The sequence below is a fragment of the Syngnathus leptorhynchus genome, chromosome 12 (assembly GCF_054491065.1).
Source record: "Syngnathus leptorhynchus isolate UIUO chromosome 12, UIUO_Slep, whole genome shotgun sequence".
NCBI lineage: Eukaryota > Metazoa > Chordata > Actinopteri > Syngnathiformes > Syngnathidae > Syngnathus > Syngnathus leptorhynchus.
In genome coordinates this window covers 10,458,350-10,483,043 of record NC_141206.1, presented here as the reverse complement: position 1 = coordinate 10,483,043, position 24,694 = coordinate 10,458,350, and the positions used below count along the sequence as shown (strand labels likewise).

Genomic DNA, 24,694 nt, shown 5'->3' with positions numbered 1-24,694 from the left:
AATAAGTGTTAAAGGTTCTGAGGGGTACGTATTTCGGAGCCGTACCCAATACAAATGTGACTTATGACAGCTTGGAATGGTGTGTTCAGTGTAACCAGAGTATTTGCTAATTTTGTCCAGAACTCATTGTTCAAAATATATTTTCTTCCCAATGGAAAAGTCATATGGACCTAGCCTTAAGTAATCTCCCTCGTAAAGAGTGACGATCTTAATATGCGGGTGTCATTGGACATTTAAAGGATGATTTGGGTAAGATGGGGACCGCGCAGTCAATACCAATTACACCTGCTCGTGTTGTGAGACATTCACTGTCCTTCGCAGGAAAAGTATTTTATGGTACTGCGGTGCTGCACATGGAGACTGAGCGGGTTTCCAAAGAGGAGATACAGCTTTCTTCCTGGTGGTAAGTCATTTCACAAATTGTATCTATTTTCTCCTATTTGCTCACAATATTAGAACAAAAACAAGTAGAAACATTCTAGTTATTCTATATGTATGAATACGTATCACCGTACGATGACCACACTTTTACAGATGATGTGAAATCGCTGAGGTCTGTTGTCAGCCCGGATGTATCCAAGTAAGTGGAGTAGTGTTACTTTATTTTTACACTGAGTATTGAGGTTGAGTATTGAGGAGTTTCATCGTGTTTCTTTTCCACTTATAACCCGTTAAACGTCTCCTAGGATCCGCAACATCGGCATCATGGCCCACATCGACGCGGGAAAGACGACGACCACGGAGAGGATGCTTTACTATTCGGGCTACACCAGAGCGCTGGGAGGTGAGTTGGTAGGATGGGGGGGGGGGGGGGCACGAACAAAGATGACAGATGGCATCCTTCCAGATGTGGACGATGGCGACACTGTGACGGACTTCATGGCTCAAGAACGGGAGCGCGGTATCACTATCCAGTCAGCGGCGGTGACCTTTGACTGGAAAGGTCACAGGATCAACCTGATCGACACGCCGGGTACGCACAATGAATCGTCCTAGGTGTTTTTTCGGGACATATTCATTGTCATTGATCTCGATCAGGTCACGTTGACTTCACTCTGGAGGTGGAGCGGGCTCTTCGCGTTCTGGACGGGGCCGTCGCCGTGTTTGATGCATCCGCGGGCGTCGAGGTTTTCACATTTCTGCCTAAAGTCTTTTTTCCCCAAGAAACATAATTTGAATGTGTTCATGTGGATCTGTTAGGCCCAGACGGTGACTGTGTGGAGGCAAGCGCAGAAGCATCACATCCCGTGTGTTTGCTTCCTGAATAAGATGGACAAGCCTGCCGCCAAGTGAGGGAATGGTGCAACGAAATGAACTCATTGTAATTGACTCCAAATGTTTATATAAAGGAAAACTTTTCTTCCTTAGTCTCACTTTCTGTTTGGAAAGCATCAGGCAGAAACTGAAAGCCAATCCCATCCTGCTCCAGGTAACATTTACAGGAAAATATTTCTGAATTATTTCAAAGAGAAATTCAAAGTGTACCAAAAATTTCTTTCGCATGTATATATATTTTAATTAAAAAAAAAAAAAAAACACTTTGAAATGAATATTTACCTGCTTTGTAGCTTCCCGTCGGCAGTGGGAGGAACTTCTCCGGTGTGGTGGACTTGTTGACCAATCAGAGGCTGACGTGGAAGCCAACGGACGACGGGCGTGTTTTTGACGCCAGGCCCTTTAGTGCGTCCCAGGAAGAGGAGGCGGAGCTCCTCCTGGAAGTCCGCCGGGCCAGAGCTGCGTTGATTGAGCAGGTGCAGAACTAATTCTGGATTTTGGAGAAGAGCTAAGTCTAGCCTGGGTTGTTAGCAAAATCAAATGGAAGGGTATTGTTGCTGTTCCATTTTCAATGACAGGTTGCAGATCTGGACGACGACTTTGCGGAACTATTGCTGACCGACTTTGGGGACAATTTTGACGCTGTTCCGTACATAAAAGTAAGTTGGCTACTTGAAACCAATGAAATGTTCTATGATGGCGGGCCTGCTAAGCAAGGTTTTACCCTCAGCTCCAAGAGGCAGTGCGGCGGGTCACTCTGACCCGTAAAGGAGTTCCGGTGCTGTGCGGAAGCTCTTTGCGCAACAAAGGCGTTCAACCGCTTCTAGATGCCATCACCGCCTTCTTGCCATCGCCCGCCGAAACACCTCGCGACCTAGTGTGCGTGAGAACCGCCTCCTCCGACTTTCAGCACCACCTTTAGACTTTTTGAAGGTTCAGACTTGAGACTCGCTTCCTCTCTGGGGCTCTAACAGGCGCTGGTACAAAGACGACTTGTGCGCTTTGGCCTTCAAGGTTCTCCACGACAAGCAGCGCGGCCCTCTGGTCTTCCTTCGGATCTACTCGGGAACGCTGCGAGCTCAGACGGCGGTGCACAACATCAACAGGAACGGCACGTAAGTATGGAGCAAAGCTGTCAACGTAGCGTCGGAAGAGATACTTAAGATTCCCATTTTATCTTCAGCGAGAGGATGAGCAGACTACTGGTGCCTTTTGCCGACCAACACGTGGAAATTTCCTCCATGACGGCGGGCAACATCGCCCTGACCGTCGGACTCAAGCAGGTGAACTTGGTCACCGCCGTCTCTTCTGAATGTTCTTGGATAGACCGCAAGTGCGTCCTCTATCTCAAGACAGTGACCGGTGACACCATCGTCTCCTCCAAAGCGTCGGCGGCAGCCGCCGCCCGCCGAGCACAGACCGAAGGCCGGACAGACGTGGTTCTATCCGGGGTGGAGGTCCCCGATCCGGTCTTCTTCTGCACCATCGAGCCGCCCACCATGGCCAAACAAGCCGGTGAGTTTCCACGTGAGTCTTCTCCACAGCTTCATTTGCTATTCACCACAATGATTTTTTTTCCCCCACCCAGATCTTGAGAATGCGCTGAACAACCTCCAGAGAGAAGATCCCAGTCTCAAAGTTCGGATCGACCCGGATTCCGGACAGGTGACACCCATGGCACGGTGCCGCTTCTTCACGAGAGAAAAATGACGGTTCAACTTTGCAGACGATTTTGTGCGGGATGGGAGAGCTGCACATCGAGATCATCCACGATCGGATACGAAGGGAGTACGGCATCGAGACCCACCTGGGCCCTTTGCAGGTGGCCTACCGGGAGACCATCCTTCATCCGGCTTCAGCCACAGGTACGGTTTCACTTTGACGACAATGACTTAGCCGCTTGAAGGATCTGCCACAGCCTGATTGCGACAGACACTCTGGACCGCACGGTGGGCGATAGGAGACACGTGGTGACGGTGGAGCTGGCCGTCCGACCCGGCGAGGACCTCGACGCTGCCGGGTCGTGTCAAGTGGAGTTCCTGGAGGAAGCCGCCTGGACCTTGTCGCAAGACATGAGGGAGGCAGTGGAGAACGGAGTGCAAAGCTCGTACCTCCAAGGTGAGCAGTTGAAAAAATAAGAAAGTCCTCCTCGCCATTAGTTGGCACTACACTGTGGATAATTCCCGTCCAGGTCCTCTGGTGGGATCTCCTCTCCAACGCGTGTCTACACTGATCCAACGCGTCAACGTGGAAACGGGAACGTCTCCGGCCATGGTTTCCGCCTGCGTGTCCCGTTGCATGCTGAAGGTTGGCGAAATGACACGGCGTCTTTTTAGAAAGGACATCTTTGCTCCAAAACTCCTTGGTCCGTGCCCAGGCTCTGAGGCTGGCCGGGGGGCAGATTCTGGAGCCCGTCATGTCCATGGAGGTGACGGTGGAGGAGGAGCACTTGGGGACCGTGTTGGGCGACCTGGCTCAGAGGAGAGGCACGATCCGGGACATCCGGAGTCGCCACGAGGACAAGGTGCTGCTGGCCAGCGTCCCCCTGGCGGAAACCAGGGTTAGTCCCGGGATGTTGTGGTTTTTGTCAGTGGCGCTTATTGACAAGCTCACTGAGTTTGTGCTTTCTCCAACGGCAAAGGGCTATTCCACCGCCCTGCGAACGTTGACCTCGGGGAAGGCCACCTTCTCCTTAGAGCTGAACACCTACCAGGCCATGAGCGCACAGGAGCAGAACGCGCTGCTGAAGCGAATGGCCGGCCTGACGTGACTGGATGTTGATTTGGAGCAAAGAGCTCTCTCTCTACCACTCTGGACTCCGAGCACAGAGGCTGCCTGAACAGCTGTCAATGATAATAATCAAAAAAGTGTACGCCAGATCAAATGATCAGCATTTATATTCACAGTCAGTCTTACAAAGATAAAAGAGTGCATTGATCAGAGCGTGTATGTGTGTGTGTGTGTGTGTGTGTGTGCATTAAAAAAAAAAAAAGGTGCCTTCATTCTGCGCCGGCACACTTGATTCTTCATTTTCTTCCTCCTCAGATTCCCTTGAACTCGTGGGGGCAGTAGCTGGAGAACAACGGCTCGGCGGCGATCCCGCGCCTGCCGCCGACACGGGACAAAAATCCTCCGTTCAACCGCTGCGCCGTTTTCTTCTCACGGTAAAAAAAAAAAAAAGGCAAGCGTGGGTACTCACTCGACCAGGCGGCAGCGGTGCGAGGACAGTCTGGCGTACGCGTCGTTGACGTCCGTCACCTCCTTGGCGCTCCACAGACGCTCGGCCACGGCGCTGGCGCGAGGCCTGTCCGAGCCAACGCGGCCGTGTGAAAACGACTTTTCCGTAACGCTAAAATTACGTTGTGCGTGGAAAGGTCATACCAGAGTCGCGGCGTGAGGTTGGTGGCGTCCACGTACTCCCCCCACATGCAGGCTTCTCCGCCCATCACCAGCTTCTTCTGCGCCTCGGTTCCTATTTTGGGAAAAATTGACCAGAGTGAGGATTTAAATATGCTCAAGTGTTTTTTTTTTAATTAAGGGAAGGGTCATTCAACAGGCTTACACTTAATTGTACAGGAGCTTCGATGAAAATTGGTGAGAGTCAAAGTTTTTGGGCTTAAAAGTTAAGCGTTTTTTTTCCATTGCGCACTATTTTAGGGGACACAAACCCTGAAAGTCCTGCGGGTCGGCCTTGTAATGGCCCTGCCAGTCCTGGCCGTAGGAGATACGGTTCAGGTACCAGGGGGTGGACAGTAGGGTCCGGTAACCCGCCGCCGTGACGTTGGCCATCTCATTCTGGTATTGCTGCTGGCTGCCTTTCCACACGTGGATGAGTGTGTCGGCCTTCAGCTACACAACACACAAGACGAGGAGAGGCGAGCGTGTCACAAACTGCAGGGGCTCGCAAATACAACAATTTTGATTTGGCCATGCTCGAAAGATGATTCGAGAGAAATGAAACCTCATCTTCCTTAACATTGCTGTCACGCCTGCAAATTTAAGCGTAAGCCCGACAATGACCATTTCCTCAAACTGACCGTTGAAGCCGAGCGGTTCCACCTTGTAGTATTTGAGCCAGTCCTGGGAATAGCTAATGTAATCTAGGTACCAGGGCGCCGACAGGATGGCGGTGAATCCGGCCGCCGTCACGTTGCGCAATTCGTCGGCGGAGTCGGCGCCGCCCATCCACACGTGGACTACGGTGTCCGGCTTGAGCTGCAACGTGCCGAGCTTAGTGGCGCCGCTTGCGGCTCGCGACGCTCGCCTTTTGTGGCTCGCTGGACGATATTGGTTTTGATGCGCGCGCCATGGACTACTTCACCCTTAAATGAGAGTGGCGGTGGCAAAAATGTGCATTTACCTTCACGCCATTGTCAAAGACCTCCTGCCAGATGATGTAGCCCTTCTTGGTGGAGGTCACAATGTCTAAAAGTCTACATCCAATCAGAGATATTGATTGCCAAAGATTCAGCCTGTTGATGAATTTTCCATTCCCACCGTTGGATATAGAAGGACTCCAGCTCGCTGTAGTTTTTCCCGAAGCCTTGCTGCTCCATGAACTTCTGGATGTCAGGGTTGGACTTCCTGCAAAAGGGGAGAAGATGTCCAGTTGAGTGTGTTGACGTGGAGACGTTTGCTTATGTGTTTGAGCGCGAGTCAGACCAGCAGGTGAAGTCCACCTCGTCACCTCCCAGGTGAACGTAGTCGTCCGGGAAGACGGCGGAGACTTCCTGGAAGAAGCGGCTCATGAAGTCGTAGCTGGCGTTGAGGATGGGGTTGACTGGGCCAAAGGTACCAGACGGTTCGGCACCGGCAAAGCACGGTGTCAGAAGATCGGCGTGTCCTAGGGAGTGATTGAATCAAATCAGAAACCAGTTTCAGGAGGTTAACCCAATTTGATTGATATAGCGTCACTCCCTGGTCACGAGTTCTGGAGACGTGTGGTTGGGACAACTTAATGTTGAGGCTAACACGGGACACCGACCTTTGCCCCAAGACTGCGTGTGGCCCGGAGTATCGAATTCCGGAATGACGCGGATCCCTCGCAGGCGAGCGAATTCGATGATCATCTTCACGTCGGACGGGGTGTACACGTGAGTGTACGGGTGGTACGCTCCCTGGAGGCGAGGTGGTGAAAAGACATTGGCTAAGCTAAGTGGCTAATCTAATGAGGCTAGCTACACAACAAGGGCAGCAAAATGCAAGCAGAAATTAATTTATTAGGCAAACTAGCTTAAACTTTGCCAGCTAAGTTAAACAAGGCTAGCTAGTTGACCATTAACTTCACTGCTGACCTTGTTGCTGAGGTCCGGGAATGTTCGGCTCATGTAGGGAAAGGATTGATCGTCTACGATGTGCCAGTGGAAGACGTTAAATTTGTTCATTGCCATTGTTTCCTGGTGTCATGACAAGAAAAAGAAATGACAGCAAAACACTGGGGGAATAAAAGGTTAGCAGTTTTCGTCAACATACCAGATTGGTCAGAATGACTTTGACAGGTAGGAAGTGTCGCGAGGTGTCCAATAAGATGCCGCGGTGAGCAAATCGGGGGAAGTCACTGATTTCGGTCCAATTGACACTTTTCTGGAAGACAAACCAAAAGCTGAATGCCGCAAAGAATAATGATGAACAATACACCGATTGTGAATATCGATTTGATCATTTTAAGTCCACTTACAGCCCCGAATTCATCTTGGTAAACCAACTGGCTGAAAGTTTCCAGACCTGAAAACAAACAAAAGACGTCCTGACCAAACAAATATGAGTGTAACGGTTATTTCCTTTTTCTTTTCTATCTCAACCATTATTGCACAATTGTTGCTTTTGTTACACAATTCTAGCCTCCTTATTCCTCTTTGTGAGTGACAAAATATCAAAATTCAGTTTTTTCAAATCTGATTCAGAGTGAGGAATAATTGAAAATCAAAACAAGCGTACCATGCAAGGCGCCCCAGACTTTTGGCGCCTTAAGGATTGCAAAGGGCTGGTCCACCAATAGTTCATCTGAAGACACAAACTTTTTTTTGACTGGCATGGTCATGTGACATTGTGAAAGAACTTTGAATAGGTTTATAGTTCAGAATCGAGGCAATAACGGTCTTTAAAAGAGATTGGAAGTCAATGTTTGATGAATTTACATGACTCATCGGACGAAACACTGGGGTACTGGTCACACTCCGGGTTTGGGTCTGTGATCAACACCTGCAGACCCATCAGTTCAGGAAAGTCGTCTTGTGCGTGTGGCCGACCCATCAGTTTAGAAAAGTCGTCTTGTGCGTGTGGCCGACCCATCGGTTTAGGAAAGTCGTCTTGTGCGTGTGGCCAACCCATCCGTTTAGGAAAGTTGTCTTGTGCGTGTGGCCCTTTGGTTATAGCCCCACCAAACATGTACTTGTAGTACCTGAAAAAAACAAAATGGATGTCATTCAGTCGATTTGCCTGATTGTTGTTGGGTTTCTTTTTTATCTTTGTTCCCCTTTTGGCTAGATCTGGGATTTTTGTTTGTGTGTATTCGCATCGCAAGTGTGAATGTGGTGATTTGACACACACACACAAAAAAATTGCGAGTGGTAGCTTCGAAGTACCTTTGTACAAATACTTTGTTGAACTTTGAGCATGTAAAACCGCTTGGAACTGTGATATTGATTTTTGTTTTCTTTCTTCCAAACTTTTGACGTTTCGTGTGGTGTGTTTGTTTTTCAGATATCGTTTCCATTTACAACTATGTACGTCATTACTGACGTTACTTCCCACCACAGACCATAAAACATAGACTTTTGTTTTGATTCTTATGAACAATACCTTCTGTAGGCGTTCTGCAGGAGGTTACAGCTCGGCCCCGCCGCCGACGTTTTACCGTCGAAGATTTGAAACCTGGCGGCTGCTAACTTGAACGTCAAGTCAAAGGTGTCCACTCGCTGGGGGAGCGGCCACAACGACCCCCATTTGGAAGGCTGTGTGTCCCGGACGAGTTCCTCGTCGACCCAGGGTTCCTGCCGGTTACCCCGGCAGGAGGACAAGACCCCCAGCAGGAGGCAAACATTGAGGATAGAAGAAGACATGCTGTGTGACAGCGAGTTGGAAGACACTGACACTACGAAAGCAAAACAGCATCCGGGGCCATCGTCTAATGGGCGGGGCCAAAGTGACACATGCGGAAGTAACCTCGTAAAAGAGGATGTATTTAAAGTGAACGCTCTCTCATTCCCCCTCCCCCTGTATTATACAAATAAACTTGACACATTCACACTTATTTGTGCAGAATATTATTATTACACTATAACAAAAACTATTCATTACAGGTTCACAAAATTAAGGACATCTCAGAAAGTAGTATACACATTTCCCCCATTGTACTTGTGGGAGTAAAATAACTTATCAAAGCGTGAGCGTCTGCAACGTGTCACCCACGATAAACTGAATATGAATTTTAATTTGAAGAAGTGATACTAAAGAATGATACAATTTGTTTTTGCTGGCTTGATGGGCAATGTTGCCAAATGATCTTGTTTTTCCGGATGAACCTTTTCTGACTCGGGTGCTTTAAGTTGTACTGGCGTTAAAGCTACTTCAATGTCCTCTCGCGCGATTGGGTTCTCATCAATAATCTCAACAGATGTGTTGGCCTGAAGGATGTGGGAAGGGAGTGAGACCTCCTGATTTTCATCCTTCTCATGGATCTCCGTATCCTCGGCCGGGGTCAGAGGGGCCAGGGCCAGACGCTCATTCAGGGGGCATCTAGTTTTTCTTCTGGGAGGAGGGCAAGGTTTGACCACTTCGGAATCTTGCAGCCACATCTGTTGATTGGATCGCACCAGAGGGTCAATGTCCTCCAAAGTCACGTCGTCAACATCCATCCCTTCCCAGTCAGGCTCGGAGGAAGTCTCCAAGACTTCAATTGGACCTTCTGGAATTCCGGTGTCTCCTACACCCGTTTCTGTAACGCAGCTTGTAGGGGATGGACTCTTGTCGTCTTCTCGTGAAAGGACAAAATTCTTGATGTCACATGGAGAAGAACTAGCACTTGACCTAAAGAAATCCGTAATTTCCTCCTCCGACTTTGGCATTTCACTCTGAGGGGACGTGGAGGGAAATTCAGCAAAACCTTGGGATAAAAATGAAGATTCATGCTCAAGAACTGGTTGTGCCTCCACCACGGGTGTCTCATCTATGAGGACATACTTCTCCAAGTAGCCCCTGGCTTCTCGATCTGAATGCCTGCTGTGGAAGGACTTTTCAGAGGTCACGCTCTCTGTATCTTCTTCTTCTTTTTTCCGACTTCCTGTTGCCTCCTCGTACAAGTCGTTATACAAAAAGGCCATGGCTTTGGGTTCCTCTAACAAAACGGGGTCGATGATCTTGGGCGGACCTTCGGGTAGAAAGACCGGAGTCAAGACATTCTCTTGGCTTCCAAACAAAGTGCATCCGTTGAGTTTGGAGGGAGGCGAGGAGACTTTGGGCTCTTCGAGGGGATCCTCGCTGTCCGGGTGGCTTCTTGTGAGGTAGTCGTCGGTACCGCCGTAGAAGAATTCCTCTAGAGCCTCGCTGGTGAGTACGGCATCTGGGCTTTTGTGATCCTCACCCGTTGTGGCGTCTTCGCCCTGCACTGGTTCCTCTGGGACAGGAGGTCCAAGCTTAGGTGGCACCACAGCGGGACCTCCTGGGGCGTGATCATCAATCAAAGAGAATGCTTCAAAGTAGTCCACATTACAATCAGCCTTCCCTGATGGCCTCGCCACAGGAGCTCCTGGTGGATCTGCAACACTTGGCATAGGTTGGGCTTGTTCAAGTGATTCTGCTGAAGCGTCCGCCCTCGGCTTGCTGTCATGTTCAGACGACTTGTCACAAGTCTCCTCTTCTTTGTTGTCTTTGTTTGAAGCAGATCCTTCCTCCAGATAGGACAGGTTGTCTACCATCACTTTGCTCTCCTCTTCATCCACGCTGGCCAGCTTGTGAGGAACAACAATGTTGAGGATTTCCGAGCCTTCAGACACTAGACTAAAAAGCCTTTGCTCCTTATCTTGACGAGGAGCCCGCTCTTCTTCTTCATCTCCCTCGTCTTTCACGTGCAGCGGGGTAAGTCCCACTAAGTCGGGCTTTTCTGACCTGTTGTCATTTCTTTCTCTCTTTTGTCCTTCCACTTCAGATTTCTTCCGCCTTGACATCAACTCCTCATCCATGACAAAGATAATCCTTCCCGCCGGAGGGCCGGATTCCTCGGCAGGTTCCTCAGCTTTGGGTGCCCGGGATGTGGAGCGGCGACTCGGGGTGGTCTCCCAGGCGATTCCGCTGTCCTCACTTTGCATGGTCACCATAGAGAAGGAGGTGTCCATGACCAAACACTGCATTTTTGGACGAACGTTGTCATCGTGGACGGCTTCACGTAAACTGAAGGACAGAATGTAACATCGCTGATGAGCTGTTTGGAACTTTTGACATATTTTAAAATTCAGATTTTGGCCAGGCACGCTTTGACCCAAAACAGCTTCAGTGTACACAAACTTAGTGGTGCCTATCCAAACGACCTGTTTTGAAGGTTCTCCACTTCATCGACAGCATCCCGGTCCGGCTTGGCGACATCATCAGGCGTCAGAACTTGCATCTCGGTGTCGACGTCGTCGTCCCCCGTTATTGCCTCCATCGTCGGATCTCCCTGATGAGGTTTTTGCTTCACCCTTCTGCTCTGCTTGTCACGTTGCAAACAAGTTCACTCGAGTTTTCCGACTCAGCGTACTCTTGAAATAGAAAACTGGTCTTCCTGTGTTTCAAGAGAGGCATTCGCTCCATGTCGGACGTGACTTGAGCCGGGGACTTATTTTGTCAATTGACCTTTCGCTAAAAACATCCACCCCACAACAACAGTCGTAGTTGCGCAAGTCAAATTTAGGGTGTTCAAATGTAAGACACAGGTTTTTATTTTCAATTTTCAAAAAGTCCTATGGCACACCATATAATGACATTGTTGAAACAAATAATCATAGGATAATTAGTTATTATAAGAGGCCTGGAAGATGAATGAATGACATTACAAACGTGTCACTCGGTTTTTTTCTGACTTTTTGGGGCTCAACAACATTCAACCAATCGCGTCAAAGTACGCGATGACGTCGTCGTCTTACTGTACATCCAGCGAATGGATGTACAGTAGCGAATTTACATGGACATTTTTCAAAAAACAAAACATAAAGAAAAACAATACAAATAATCTGATTCGAATGCATTTGGCATAGACCCGTAAAAAAAGTGAATTTTAATTCGCTTACAGCCAAGTGGAGGGGTTAGTGTTAAGGTTAAGTAGTGGATACGAGTGATGCTAGCAGGTGTTAGCAGGTTCTAGCCGGGCGGCGGAGGAGGAGGAGGAGGGTTCGCTCGCGGTTATCATCATCATGCGCGTCCGGGCACGCATGCACCCACAGCCGCCAACACGTCAGGCCATGTCGGAGTGAACCGTGAAGGCGAGGATCGAGGGGCTCGAACCAGCGGTGGTGGGGGGTGGTGGGACGACGGCGGCGGCGGCTGGAGAGGAGCGTCTTCGGGACCACTCGGATTCCACCAGCAACCATGGGGTACGTTTTATTAGTTGTTATTTGCCGTGCGGTGCTTGTGCCAAAGCACGAGTGCGGCTTGTTTTCGAGCACCTCTGCACATTACTGCGCGTCACTGTCAAAATCGTAAACAAACACCACCAGTGCAGCTCTTCGAACATTTCCTAGCTTAGCCTAGCCTAGCTGGCTAGCTCGCTCGCTAATAAACGCTCACAGGAGATTAAAGCCGCTCGTGAGGACAGCAGCTGTCAATAAATCCACTCCCAGACTGACACATTTTGTCATGTGTCAATTCTGCAACACCATTCGGAATGTGGGTGGAGACGCACTGGCAGGGTTGTTGTGTGATGCCACCAAAGTCTGCGGTTGCTTTATTTTGATTTTTTTTTTTTCTTCTGGCGGATTCAGTGAACCCCCTTGATCGCGGGGTCTAGTTCCAGACCCACCTCTAAGAAGATGCCAGAGAGAACATTTTAAAAGCAGATCTTTTAAATTGTTATAGCCCTGCCACATGCTTTTTATTCAATCACACTTAAATGATGAAAACACAAAGTATTCTTTGGTGCCTGTTCTCAGTTTTAGCTCATTCTCCAAACATGAGGCAAACCTTTCTTCTTAGGCTTAACCCTAAGTGTAACCCAAATCAAAACAAACCCCCAGACTTTTAGCAGATCAGATCAGACTGGCTGAGCGAGTATTTGTGGAAGAGTAAGAGAGATGCGCTCACGTGCCTCGTTGCCATGGCGACGCAGCATCTAAGTAAGTCATGCCGGTTTGCGGCTGCCAAAACGGCCGCGTGTTTAGCACTCAGATTATTTAGAATTACGCTGGTGAGGAGCCCTTCGTGTGCACAGCTTTTATTTGCCCAATCATTCACTCGGGATCACAGGAAGGTCTTGATGAAGGTGTGACCAAGAACGGCCAACTCTCGCCATAACAGACCTACTCGTGGAATGCTTTTGCCCCCCCCCCCCCCCTTCCCAACATTTGGCTCAGCATCCTCATCCCATCCATCCAGTGGATTCCTGAACTCATTGTTCCTTTTCAATTGGATAGCGAAAAGGGATTATGCTTGAACAATGGCAAAACGCAAGGTCACGTTTGGATCCAGGTTGTGATGGAACATCACTTGCCGAGTTAGGCTCCGTCTTTTAAAGTCACACACACACACACAAAGTGGCAAATATTTCTATTCTTACTGTGTAACTCACCTCTCTCTGTCCCCGTGCAGTGAGCAGCCCATCTTCAGCACGCGGGCGCACATCTTCCAGATCGACCCGACCACCAAGAAGAATTGGCTTCCCACCAGCAAACACGCCGTCACTGTCTCTTACTTCTTTGACAGCACCAGGAATGTCTACCGCATCATCAGCCTGGACGGAGCCAAGGTTTGCAATTATTGTTTCAGTTGTATTTGACCCTTTCCAGAAATGAAATCAAAACCGACTTGTCCGCCAGGCCGTCATCAACAGCACCATCACCCCCAACATGAACTTCACCAAGACCTCGCAGAAATTTGGTCAGTGGGCCGACAGCCGCGCCAACACCGTCTACGGCCTCGGCTTCTCGTGCGAGAGCCACCTGAGCAAGGTATTTTCTTTTATTTCTCAGAACTTCTAGTTTGTTAGCATGCGGCGAACCGACTTGTGTTTATTTATTTTTATTTTTTTACCCAGTTTGCGGAAAAATTTGCCGAGTTCAAGGAGGCGGCGCGACTTGCCAAGGAGAAGTCGCATGAGAAGATGGAGCTCACCAGCACGTCCTCGCAGGTACACAAGAGTCAATGAGATACGCTACTGTAAATTGCGTGTAAGTGTACATTTTTTTTTGTAACAGCAGAATTTTAAATATTCAGCAATTCAACATTTTTTTTCATACCACCACTTTGAATTACACGAGCCACTAAAAAAAACAAAAACCTTCCGTATCCTCACAATCTCGGTTATTTTAACATACTAGCTTCACAACAATTGAGCTAACGGCCAAGCAAACGCGCAAGCTAACCTTGGACTAGTGTAACTTCCTGCTCTGCCCGACAACACCGCAGGGCAGCGCTGTCAGAAGGAACGTGTTGCCCGCCAACAAACCCAAGAAGGTAAATCTAATGTGAACCCTCCGTGGTGACCCTTTTTTCTCACTCACACCCTGGCAAAGTTTCTCTTTTGGTGGACTGCCATTGTCGCTCTTCCCTCCGACAAACCCCCGTGCTCTGTTTGAGGATGCGTGTAGCCATGGTGATGGTTATAAATCGTTTCAAGGGATATATATATTTTTTTAAATGCATAAATGTTTCCTGTTGAGGAGTCCACCAGCTGCCCTCCACAATCACCGCTGACGCCGGAGAGCGTGAACGGCACCGAAGACGAGAGAGCGGCGGCGGGCACGCCTCAGCCCGCTGAGGCCCGAGCGGAACCTTCCCACAATGCACTTCCCTTCTCGCACAGGTGACAACTTCAACAACCCAAAAAAACCAAACTGATGAATTGATTAACGGCACCACGGTCTCTTTGTTAGTTCGTCCAGCATCGGGAAGCACTTGGAGGCAGAACTGGCGGCGCTAAAGGGCAACAACGCTAAGCTCACGGCGGCGCTGCTCGAGTCCACGGCTAACGTCAAGCAGTGGAAGCAGCAGCTGGCCGCTTACCAGGAGGAGGCGGAGCGCTTACATAAACGGGTAGGCACGCTTCTTTGGTTTTTTGGTGATTTCGAATCACTTTTTTCAAATACCATCAAAGGTGACGGAGCTCGAGTGCGTGAGCGGACAAACCACAACGGTGAAATCGGAGAAAACCGAGTTGAACCGCACCATCGAGGAGCTGGAGGCGGCACTGAAGGCCAAGGAGGACGTACGTGCACGGCGATCACGCCTCAGGACTCGACACCTGACCTTTACCCTCGGTCAACCCGCTCCGTTTCTCTCGTCAGGAGTTGGAGTGTCTCAAAGCCGAGGTGCAGAGTGCCAACCAGTTTCGGTCCCAAAGAGACTCGCTCACGCAGAAGCTACAGGTGAGCGTTGGAATGTCTTTTCAAAATGGCCGCTTCCGGTCAAAATGGCTGAAAAACACGTCCTGTCCTAAAAGTTGATTGAATGTTTTTTCTCCTCCCTTTAATAGCAAGTGGAGCGTCGTAACGAAGCACTGGAAGTGCAACTGGGCGAGCTGGAGCAGCGCGTGGACGCCAACCGGCAGGAGCGCGAAGTCTTCCGCCAGAGTCTGCGCTCGCTGCTGCAGCTGCTGGACGGCAAGATCTTCGAGCTGACCGAGCTGCGGGACGCTCTGGTCAAGCTGCTGGAGTGCAGCTAGAGACGGCGCCCCCTACAGCTCGATTGCAACTCGGATGGAACTGGAGCGCAGCTCGGGCGCCACTTTTCACTGCCGCCATCACGTGGCCACGACACGGGACCACGACGTCTCGAGATGTTTACACGCTTTCTACGCATTTATGGTACTCGCTCACTTTTTGCCACGCCCACTCGGATCGTTTACAGCCGCCAAGTGAACGGCCGGGATCATGATGATGCCTTTACCGCCGTTACACTGGGACTTTTTTTTTTTTTGTGTGTGCTTCTTCAATCATTCAACTCGGAGGGCTCGCTCCCGCCTTTTCCCTCCTTTTTTTCCGAACGACATCATCAGCCAAATGAATCAATGGTGCGAGGACTTGACAAAGGTGCGCTGTAGCACTCGGGCGGGCGACGGCGAACCGCCAAGCAGCAATATAAAAGATGACAGCCAAGGGTTTAGCCTAAGCTTTGTCACTTTCAGGTACTTTGTTTTGCACCTTTGAGGTGGGAATTTTGACTGAATTTGAAATATAATTATTTAAAAACTGGCAATATTTTTGAACTATTTATCAAGTAACTAAAGCTTGTTTGGACTTTTTTTTGAGCCAAATGTTTTTTTTTTCTGTAGTTATTATTATTTTTTGCTGACATTGCCTTTTAGTCAGTTGTTGATTTGTTGCCAAAAAAAAACGTCAGAGAGACACATCGCAACTTTAAGGGCTTGTTTTCAAAAGTATTCGAAATAAAATGTTTATGCTGACTGTCATTTTGGAGTTTTTAATTAAAAGCTTAATCAAATGTCAGTGCTGTGCATTTTTGTCATATTCTAAGATCATTGATTATTTCCGTATATCGGCATATATTTTAGTCTATAAAAGCAGTGATCAATAATCAAATTAAATCTTTTCAAGGGACTAACACAACATTTCCATTGAATCATGAAAAAAATTATTTCCTCAATCATAAATTACTCAACTGTAACTCAACTTTTTGGGGGTTGTTTATTTTTAAAGAAAAAAGTAACAAGAAATGCCTGAGCATTAAAAAAAACAAATATGCAAATCTTTTTAAAATTTAAAGCATCAATAAATACTTGAATACACATTAGGCATGCAGTATATATCTTTTTGAACGTGTACGGTGACACGTGACTTATTATTGCACGTTTGCTGCGAGGTCCGAGTACAAACTGTCAAACTTCAAAATAGAAACCATCACAAACGCAGACTCAGAACTTGCATACAAAAAATTTTAAACATGTAGCGACACGTTCGCGGCTTTCGGGAAAAGAATCGTCGTGAAATTATACTCACCTTTTCGGTTGTTAGCGTTGTGATGCTAATGCTGCGCTAGCTCCCTCCAAACATTTCTGTTTGTGCTGTGATGCTGGACTAATTCCAACCCATTTATTTCTTAGCAAAGTGATAATGCGACACTATACTCCCCCTAAAATGTAAGTTGTTAGCGTTTTGATGCTAACGCTATGCTAGCTCTCAGCCCAACTTTTCCCGCGGATACTAGCATGTTGCTACACGCGTACGTTCGACACATTTCATACGGGATTGGACGGATGTTAATAACCAATCAACTCGCACACGCACAACACACGTGATATAAAAAAAAAAAAATTACACACCTCGAAAAAGAAAATGTAGAATACAAAAATCAATGAGAAAAACAAACCTCAACATCAGAATCGGCATCTTGGGGAGCAGTGTCGTTTGTTTAAACGGCCGATAAAATTCAACAAATTTGTGATTGCTGTTTCCAAAATATCTCATCAAAATTTGCATATTGTTACTTTAAAAGGCTAATTAGAAGGACCTGTGGAACTTGCATAAAATTGTAGCTTTAAATAGATCATTTTTAAAAGCTCCAGAATGTACTTCCATGGCTTTAAAATGGCTGATAAGTGAATCCCATTATTTTAAACTGTCACACACAACACAAGGTAGAATCATTACAAAACATCTTGAAGTTCATTCTATAAGATGGTGAAGTAAAAAAAGAAAAGATGTTTAAAAAAGACTTGGGAATACTTGATGTGCATTTTCATGTGGACCTCCTTCAAGGAAAGTACAGTACGACAGTAAACATCAAAGTACACAGGTGAGCAAACGCGTGTAGTAGTCCACTTGTACAAAAGCCACTTCAGATACAATTTCTTCTTCTTCTTGTTCAAATTGCACTCAAAGTCACAGCCGAGCGGGAGTTCTAATTCTCCCAGTCGGTGCAAGGGAGGCCCTCGTCCTCCGATTCGGATTCGGGCGACGCCTCCTTGATTCTGCGCAGAGCCTCGTGGATGCTTCGCGTCAGGGCGTCGGCCGAGTGCGCAAAGCGGTCGGCGCGGCGCGGCCGCTCGGGCAGGGCGCGCACCTGCCGGAGACGCACGCCCTGCCGGATCTGCGCCAGGATGTTCTCGCCGTCGTCGTCCGGGTCGGGGGCCAGGACGCGCAGCTCGGCTTTCCGCAGGTGGAAGCTGCCGCGCTTCAGGGACGCCAGAACCTCGTCCATCGGGGAGCTCGCTGAGCACAGCGGATACAAAAAAAAAAAAAAAAAGTTAAATAACATTCAAAAGTGGTTCCAAGCTCCAACCATTTTTAGAACTTCCAAATGTACACATTTGAATAAGTCATCACAAGTTGACCTTCAACATTTTTGCCTCTGACCTCTCCTCCATTGCGTGGCGTCCTCGGCCGACGTCTTCCTCAGCTTCTTCCTGGCCGTCAACAGCTGGCTGCTGTCGAAGAAGCGCGGCGAGATCGGACCCAGGGGCAGCGAGGCGGGCTTGGACTCGCGCAGCGACGCCGGACGCGGCTCGACGGCTACCGATGGCGGCGGAGGCGGAGGTGGAGGAGGGGGCGGCGGCGGAGGACCTCCGCCCAGGGTGAGAACGGCCGTCGGCAGAGAGAGGAACGGAGGACACGAGTCCGGGTCGTCCAGGTGGATGGCGGGTAAGGACTCGCAGGCGTCCTCAAGAGGAGGCACCGAGAGCTCCGGCAGGTCCGAGGCGACGCGCTCGGTCTGGACGCCGGCCGCCTGCGTGCAAGGAGGCTGACTTGCTCGCCGCTGCGTCTGAAGCAGCCTCAGACGACTGGACTTCAGTGTCACGTGACCTGGATAACGCTGAGTTGCGGGAACGAGTTGACACGGGTTCGAGAACATCATGAGGGTACCAATGTGTAAAACCGGCAGGACCGGAGACTCTTTCTTTACCTGGTTGTGACTGCGAAGTCGGTCCAGAGTTCTCTGCCTCTCCAGACTCACTTGGGCATTCCGCTCGGCTTCCTCTTCCTCCGTTTCCCGCAGCTGCGGAACCGAGCAGCAACAACAGTCAGGTCGGGCTACGAAGTTCATGGGGATGTCGGGCGGCTGCCAGACAATACCTGCGGGGTGAGGACGCCCTGACGTGCTTCCATTTTCTGCTTGTGATTGGAGATGCAGATTTCCTGTCACGAGAGGAATCAAATGAGAAAGGGACGACTTGGAAGACCTTTTGGGGGGGGATCAAATTCTCCCATTTTCTTTGTGGCCAGGTCACCTTCTTGTTTTTGAGGTAGACCTTCTTGGTGGTGATGCGTCCCCTGCGGGCCTCCAGCTGCCGAGTCCTCTGGCGCAGGATCCGCAGTTCTTCGTCGTCACGAAGGGGCGGCAGAGGCGGCGGTTCAACCGGGTCTTCCGCCCCCTTCATGGCGTCGGGGCTCTCGAAGGCATCATAGTACACCACCTCGTCCTGCCTCTCTGCAGGCAAAAAAAAAAAAAAAAAAAAAGCGTCTTATTTGAGGAGAAACCTTCAGGGTGGACAGTGGCGCCGGGTCTGACCTGTGATCTGTCTGCGCAGGCTCTGCAGCTGCGCGGTGAGCAGCAGCTCTTCGCAGCGGAGCACCTCGGCCTGGATGTCGTACAGCTGCAGCTGGAGTTCGTAGTAAAGCGCCTCCAGCTGGTCCAGGTGCAGCATGGCGTCCTCGCCGCCCTGCAAGCTTCGCATCTGGCCAAAACAAAACGGGTGATAAGATGACAAATGTTGAGTGTGAAATTCCACGCACGCACGGGCTACCTCCTCCTTGAGTCCGTGCTTCTTCTGTTCGAGGCAGACCTCCTTGGCCCGCATCAGCTGCAGCGTTTCTTTGGAGACCGAGTACTGCAGCCGCTCCATGCGCTCCACCGCCGCCGCCCACGCCGACTTGCCGAGCCTCCTCTGGTCGGCGCGCATACGCTCGTACAGCGCTGAAACGCACGCCCGAGACGTTTTGGCGTGCGCTATGCGGCGGCGGTGCTCGCTGCGGCCTAGCGAGCGCTATTTACCTTTCAGCGCTCGATTGGTGGTTTCGAAGTACTTGACAGTCAGGTCCTGGATGGCGAGGACGGCGACGTTGGCCTTCTTCTGCCACTCCTCGTCCTCCCTCCTCAGGCCTTCCACCCGGCGAGGACCCAGGCGCTCTGTCTCCAGCGAGATCTGAGTGGCGAGGATTAAGAAGTCAGGCAGGTGTAATGCGCACGGCGGCCAGCAGATGGCGTCACAAGTGAGGGAACGGATTATTTTATGAGTTTTTTTTTTTTTACAACGGAACTAGTTGACCGTTTTACTTCATGAGTTGGCCCACTATGGCTAAGGATGGAGGACAAGGACAAAAGCTGGTGGCCTACATGGAAAGCAAGGATAAGAAAAATATGCTGAAACGCCTGGTGGGCGTTAAAGGAAGAAAATGTCCAGAGATGAACTCCCAGCCGGGGCCTAAATGTAAAGCAGATGTGTACAGTCTGTACCACGGCCAGAAAGTGTGTGTGTGTGCACGTGAGGCAGCAAAGCAGCGCAAAGTTAGGAACAAGCTGGGAGGAATACTCAGAGAGATTACATCATTGACCAGAAACGTGTACAACTTCTAAAGAACAAGAACACAAAGACATCTCTGTGTACTGTAGCTGTCATATGGCCTTCGAATCAAATCTCTGGTTTTCAAAAAAATATTTTGATCATCTACAAAAAGAGAATGACGTTCTTCAAAACAAGTTTTGCTCGACTATTTCAAATGTACCACCGTCATAATAGTACTCAATTACCCGCCGTCTTCGAACGCTAGCGTTTCCCGTTGTGCCGTTAGCAAGCAAGACAAACGAGCTAGCGCTGCTAAATGTAACGCCTCCACGTTTACGACCGCTTTGTTGGCCACTTGGGGTTCACGGCGACTAGCGACGAAACTCGGGACGCGTCGCGAGCTAGGGAACGTGGCGTCTTTCTTATCTGGCGCGAGAGGACGTTTATTTTTGCGCCGTTGACTCCGCCCACAAGGCCGAGATAAGCAGGAGAAACCCCAGAACAGACGGCAAACACATGAAAGCAGTTACAAATTGTGCTGTTTTGTCAGCCCTAATCAAAAATGTCATTTGAACAATGACACATCATAGACAAGATACAGCTGCAAGTGTCTTAATAACACCATGCACGGCGAGTATTTGTCTTTGGGGGCTTGCTCCGGGACAAACTAGTTAAGCCCTAAAACAGATGGATTTGTGTGTGCGTGTGTGTGTGTGTGTGTGCGCGCGCGCGTCACCTTAATCTGCTGGCGTCGGAGCATGGCCAGCTCCCTCATGTCCCGGAAAGGCTGCAGCAGGTAGTGGTAGAGCTGCGTGGCGGCTTCCAGCATCTGGCCGTACGCCTCGTCCTCCTCGCCGTAGACCTGCAGCAACTCCACCATGCTGTCCAGGGCCCGGTGCTTGTCCAGAACCTGGGGGCAGGCGGCATGACACAGATATTCAACACTTGTGATGTTTTTTAATCAAATATTACAAATGATATTCTATGTTACTGTGGGCTGAGTACTTTTATATCGACTGAGCAGCAATGGCGTACCATACTCGTGCCTCCCATTGTGGACTTCCAGTGAGGAATCCGGTGGACACGCACGCCGACTACGCTGTTGAGCTGCGCTAAGAGCTCCGGCCACAGATTCCCTTTAATCCCAGATTAGCAAGGTTTGGAATTATGGTTGGGATTGCAGCGATTTTTCAAACTCAGCCAGTTTGTGCATGTCATAGTCATGATCATAAATGATATATCTATTTTTTTTAAAAACTTGCATGTATTATAAAGATGGAAGAGAGGCGCTTTTATGGGCAGCAGGCCGGGTCAGGGTCTCACACAGAGGACCATTCAGGCGAGGTAACACTGCTCCTACTGTTTACAGCCCTGCGCCGTCTCCATGACAACCACACTCCACTGTGTGTGTCCGTGTGTGTGTGCTGGACAGGCGGGAGAGTTGTCCCTTGGTGTCAAAAGCAAGCATGGCAGTCTGACAACTGTTTGGTACGTCACGCTATAATGAAACACGGTTTGTCACAGATGTTAGCTAGCATTTAGCGGCTAGCTTTGAGCATAAACCTCGGATTGGTGGCCAGTCAATCACCGGGCTCATAAAGAGTCATCATCACAACAAAGAACAATTCTAAGAAGCATGTTCCGGGTTTCCGAGGAGTTCTCACGTGCTGAATTTAGCAGGAAGGGCTCTGCGTGTAATTACAGGACGGCCTTCTTGCCGCCTCAGCAGCGGGAAACCGGTCATCAACGACCCACTCTACCAGTTTGCTCAGAACCGGAGCTGCTGCTCAGTTTCCCCAGAGCACTTTTTTTTACCCTTTGGAAACAACACGTTTGCCAAGTTTTGGTTGAACAAAAAAAAAGAAAAAAAAGAAACTTAGACAAAAGACAATATGGCCACTTGTTGCTAGGCAGAATTGACACAGTAGCCTTTCTGTGGTTCTTCCAGTCTCTTTAGTCAGATGGCAAAAAAAAAAAAAAAAATGATGTCAGTCTGTGACATTCTAAGTTCCGGCGCCACTTCCCTCTGAGAAAAACACAGCATTCAAAGCCGCCACCCAAACATTTGTTATTTCCGAGACAGACTCGCCAACCACACACGCGCAACGTCGGGCTCAAATCATCGAGTCATCTCGTCTGCTCCGTGGTCAATATTTGACAATCACGCCTGACTCGCGTCAAGTGTTTGCCTGGCCGGGTGTCACGCGGTGATCACCGCGAACACAAACACGTCGGAGATTTTGAGCGGCGGTGCTGAGATTCTTTATCGAGGCAAATTGCTCCAAATATTTGTTCGTGGAAAGGGTGGAGCCTTCATCCTGTCAATGATGTCATGAAGAAGTGCAAGGAACACACTCATTGTGCTTCTTTTAGCAAATATTTTCGATATTTCAACGGACAGGTTTCAGCGACAAAAGCGGAGGAAATTCATCTTTTATAGTCACAATATCCTTTGATTGAAATCAACAGGATGATCCATGGAGTCACAAAAGCGCTACTGTTCTTCAAGACTTTTTCAAACCAAAATAAAACATCTCAGATGTTTTGACCCAAGCTACTCCCACAACAAAGAGGTGTCATTTCTTCAGTAGGAACAGCATCAACTCTTTCCATTCTCCAGAAGGGAGTCGTTTGTTATGTGTCGCTCGCATGTGGCGTGCGTCACGTGACTGGGAGGAGGTCGACAGCTGCTGTAACTCGAGCGCGAATTGTTGTCTTTTGTCCCCGCTAACACGAGGGAGGGCTCCATGCGTGGCCTCGGGGCCGGATCGGGTTACGGGCCTGGGGAAGGAAGTACGGCGACAGATGGGAGGTTTGCAGGAAGGGGTGGGGATTATGGAACAATTGGAAAAAGTGTGCATCTCTGTCACATCCTCCCAAAAAAACATTGCGTCGGATAAACGTCATGATTCGCTGTCAGTCAAGTTGGATCTGGTTGGACGAGGTGGTACGATAACAGAATACACCTACATAGTCAGCCAAGGTGCAAAGACTCAGTAGCACGTCAGTTAAGGTATTAAAGTTGATCCTAAATCAAAATAAAGCATGCAGATGCCACGTGAAATATGTTGCCTGACCTCTTGCAAGCGCCTCTTGGCTCTGTCCAGGCAGTCTTCGTAGCCTTTCCTCCGCAGCTCGCTCAGACTTTCGTAGTACTCCTCCGTGTCGTCGCTGTCGGTGAACAACACCTGCGAGAAGATCTTCCAGCCGCAGGTATCCAGGGCGTGGCTCAGGTACACCTGCAGCTGGTAGCACAGCGCCTCCGTTTCCCGCTCCGATGCCGATGAAGCGGCCGAGGCGCCGAAAAGCACCGACCACACGCCGGACGGCTCCTCCGGGAATGCCGGCAGGCAGGGCTCCAGCTCGGCGTTGACCGCGCACAGCTGGAGGTGAACCGCCCGGAGGTCCTGGAACGAGAAGAGGCCGGCCCAGCTGAAGTCTTGACGGCCGCCAGCCTCGGAGTCCTCCGCGGGGGAGAGCGGCGCCCCCGCGGGGTCCACGAACTCCATGTCGGTGACCTTGGGCGACAGCAAGTCCCAACTGTCAACTTTTCCCTTCGGACAAACTTTCGCCGAACGACCTCCTCCGTCTTTTGTCGACATCATCCCGGGTTGCTTGTCGTCCGCGTACGGGCACCAGTCGAGGAGCGGGTCGAAGAAGCTGGTCCGCTTCTGTACCGTCCGGTTGTGGCAGGTTATGGCAAACTTTCCCTCGATGTCGTTCCAGGCCACGATGAAAGCAAATTTGTGTCGTTCTTTCTCGTCGAAGGCTTTGGGCCGGACGGACACCCAGCCGGACTCCAAGTTGTCCTCCATGGCGAAGGACATCGAAGCCGAAGCTTGACAACGGGCGGGCGAGCGGGCGGACGGACGGTGATCACGAATATTTGCTTCAAAGGGGGAGAGTGGTACTCGGCTGTCGATGCGAAGTGCTAATGCTAACTAGCTGGAAAAGTACAATTTGTAAAGAGCTAGCAAGCCGATTAGCACGAGACGAGCGGCCGAAACAAAGGCTCTCGGCTCCGTCCCCCGGACACGCGAGCTAACGGCGGCCCGGAACGAAGGCAGGCCCGAACAAAGCACGTCGACTGTCATGACACCCCCCCGGCCCGCTCGGCTCGGCTTCTGGACGGCTTAGTCCACTGTCTTCTTTCGAACCTTTTCTCGTTAGTTTTCTTTTGTTGTGTCCGTTCCGTTCCGTGACGACGACGTCGACGAATCAGCTCAGCTCAGCTCCAACACAGTCACGTGTGAGCTTGTGTTTACAAGCCGAGCGCGTGCACGCCAAATCCGGGGGAGGGCTGTTGCGTTTATGAACCATCGAGAAAATTGTACATGTAGCAATCACAAATAGCCAACGTACTAGAAATGCTCAATCAAAGTGCTAGAAATTAGTACGTTGTTAGAAAGGTACTACAGATAGACCTGGATAGCACATGTAGTAGACTTAGTCAAGGAACTAGCAATGTTATCCAGTCGGGGTTTTTTTTCCATGGCGTGCGCGTGCACAATCCTGGGCCTGATGCGATCAGGGACCACAAGGAAAATAGTACATTTCCGCTTTACGTTCGACAAGTGGCTTGAGACAACAAAGCACGGCTCTTATGTCTTTTTGATATACGTTGTTTTCTTTTGTATTATCGATTAAATGAGTAAATATGTTGAGTTAAGGAGACGTGTGCCATTTGTCTCGCTTTTGTTCTCTCCCTCTTGACGTCTCGACCAGCACGAGGAGCATAAACATCTGCACGTGGGAACGCTAGTGACGTCACATGCC

At 49.7% G+C, this 24,694-nt stretch overlaps 4 protein-coding genes across 14 annotated transcripts; 2 read left to right on the top strand and 2 right to left on the bottom strand.

Moving 5' to 3' along the window:
* Nucleotides 1-46: 46 nt before the first annotated feature.
* Nucleotides 47-4,611, top strand: gfm2 (GTP dependent ribosome recycling factor mitochondrial 2). 2 transcript variants are annotated; one of them, XM_085925815.1, is made up of 20 exons: nucleotides 47-249; nucleotides 322-403; nucleotides 535-580; nucleotides 687-784; nucleotides 848-973; nucleotides 1,039-1,127; nucleotides 1,201-1,289; nucleotides 1,369-1,429; nucleotides 1,569-1,751; nucleotides 1,854-1,934; nucleotides 2,006-2,154; nucleotides 2,250-2,390; nucleotides 2,459-2,558; nucleotides 2,628-2,790; nucleotides 2,864-2,940; nucleotides 3,002-3,140; nucleotides 3,208-3,393; nucleotides 3,467-3,582; nucleotides 3,653-3,835; nucleotides 3,917-4,607. In XM_085925815.1, the coding sequence occupies exons 1-20, from the start codon at nucleotides 241-243 to the stop codon at nucleotides 4,043-4,045; spliced, it is 2,247 nt and encodes a 748-aa protein (XP_085781941.1). In that variant the 5' UTR covers nucleotides 47-240; the 3' UTR covers nucleotides 4,046-4,607. The 2 variants fall into 2 exon arrangements, with proteins under 2 accessions (XP_085781941.1, XP_085781939.1); XM_085925813.1 differs by having other exon boundaries at nucleotides 3,467-3,835; nucleotides 3,917-4,611.
* LOC147048416 (beta-hexosaminidase subunit beta-like) lies at nucleotides 4,141-17,294 on the bottom strand. Of its 7 annotated transcripts, none has more exons than XM_085925821.1 (16): nucleotides 16,416-17,294; nucleotides 13,031-13,192; nucleotides 8,077-8,337; nucleotides 7,413-7,675; nucleotides 7,213-7,278; nucleotides 6,953-6,999; nucleotides 6,748-6,858; nucleotides 6,570-6,671; nucleotides 6,260-6,392; nucleotides 5,938-6,118; nucleotides 5,773-5,859; nucleotides 5,636-5,708; nucleotides 4,944-5,124; nucleotides 4,657-4,747; nucleotides 4,475-4,579; nucleotides 4,141-4,380 (listed from the first exon to the last, which is right to left on the bottom strand). In XM_085925821.1, exons 2-16 carry the CDS (start codon nucleotides 13,081-13,083, stop codon nucleotides 4,317-4,319), a joined length of 1,818 nt encoding a protein of 605 aa, XP_085781947.1. In that variant the 5' UTR covers nucleotides 13,084-13,192; nucleotides 16,416-17,294; the 3' UTR covers nucleotides 4,141-4,316. The 7 variants fall into 7 exon arrangements, with proteins under 7 accessions (XP_085781947.1, XP_085781948.1, XP_085781944.1 ...); XM_085925822.1 differs by lacking the exon at nucleotides 4,944-5,124 and adding an exon at nucleotides 5,313-5,490 and having other exon boundaries at nucleotides 16,416-17,291; XM_085925818.1 differs by lacking the exons at nucleotides 4,141-4,380; nucleotides 4,475-4,579; nucleotides 4,657-4,747; ... (9 more) ...; nucleotides 7,413-7,675; nucleotides 8,077-8,337 and adding an exon at nucleotides 8,489-10,662 and having other exon boundaries at nucleotides 16,416-16,560.
* Nucleotides 11,387-15,905, top strand: homer1 (homer scaffold protein 1). 4 transcript variants are annotated; one of them, XM_085925842.1, is made up of 10 exons: nucleotides 11,387-11,840; nucleotides 13,051-13,207; nucleotides 13,278-13,409; nucleotides 13,496-13,588; nucleotides 13,867-13,914; nucleotides 14,124-14,263; nucleotides 14,334-14,493; nucleotides 14,555-14,665; nucleotides 14,745-14,825; nucleotides 14,933-15,905. In XM_085925842.1, the coding sequence occupies exons 1-10, from the start codon at nucleotides 11,836-11,838 to the stop codon at nucleotides 15,119-15,121; spliced, it is 1,116 nt and encodes a 371-aa protein (XP_085781968.1). In that variant the 5' UTR covers nucleotides 11,387-11,835; the 3' UTR covers nucleotides 15,122-15,905. The 4 variants fall into 4 exon arrangements, with proteins under 4 accessions (XP_085781968.1, XP_085781967.1, XP_085781970.1 ...); XM_085925841.1 differs by having other exon boundaries at nucleotides 14,121-14,263; XM_085925844.1 differs by lacking the exon at nucleotides 13,867-13,914.
* On the bottom strand, nucleotides 16,085-24,558 carry jmy (junction mediating and regulatory protein, p53 cofactor). The gene is made up of 10 exons (XM_085925812.1): nucleotides 22,996-24,558; nucleotides 20,655-20,828; nucleotides 19,408-19,558; nucleotides 19,160-19,329; nucleotides 18,925-19,090; nucleotides 18,644-18,843; nucleotides 18,489-18,551; nucleotides 18,319-18,411; nucleotides 17,772-18,228; nucleotides 16,085-17,627 (listed from the first exon to the last, which is right to left on the bottom strand). Exons 1-10 carry the CDS (start codon nucleotides 23,743-23,745, stop codon nucleotides 17,317-17,319), a joined length of 2,535 nt encoding a protein of 844 aa, XP_085781938.1. The 5' UTR covers nucleotides 23,746-24,558; the 3' UTR covers nucleotides 16,085-17,316.
* Nucleotides 24,559-24,694: the final 136 nt, after the last annotated feature.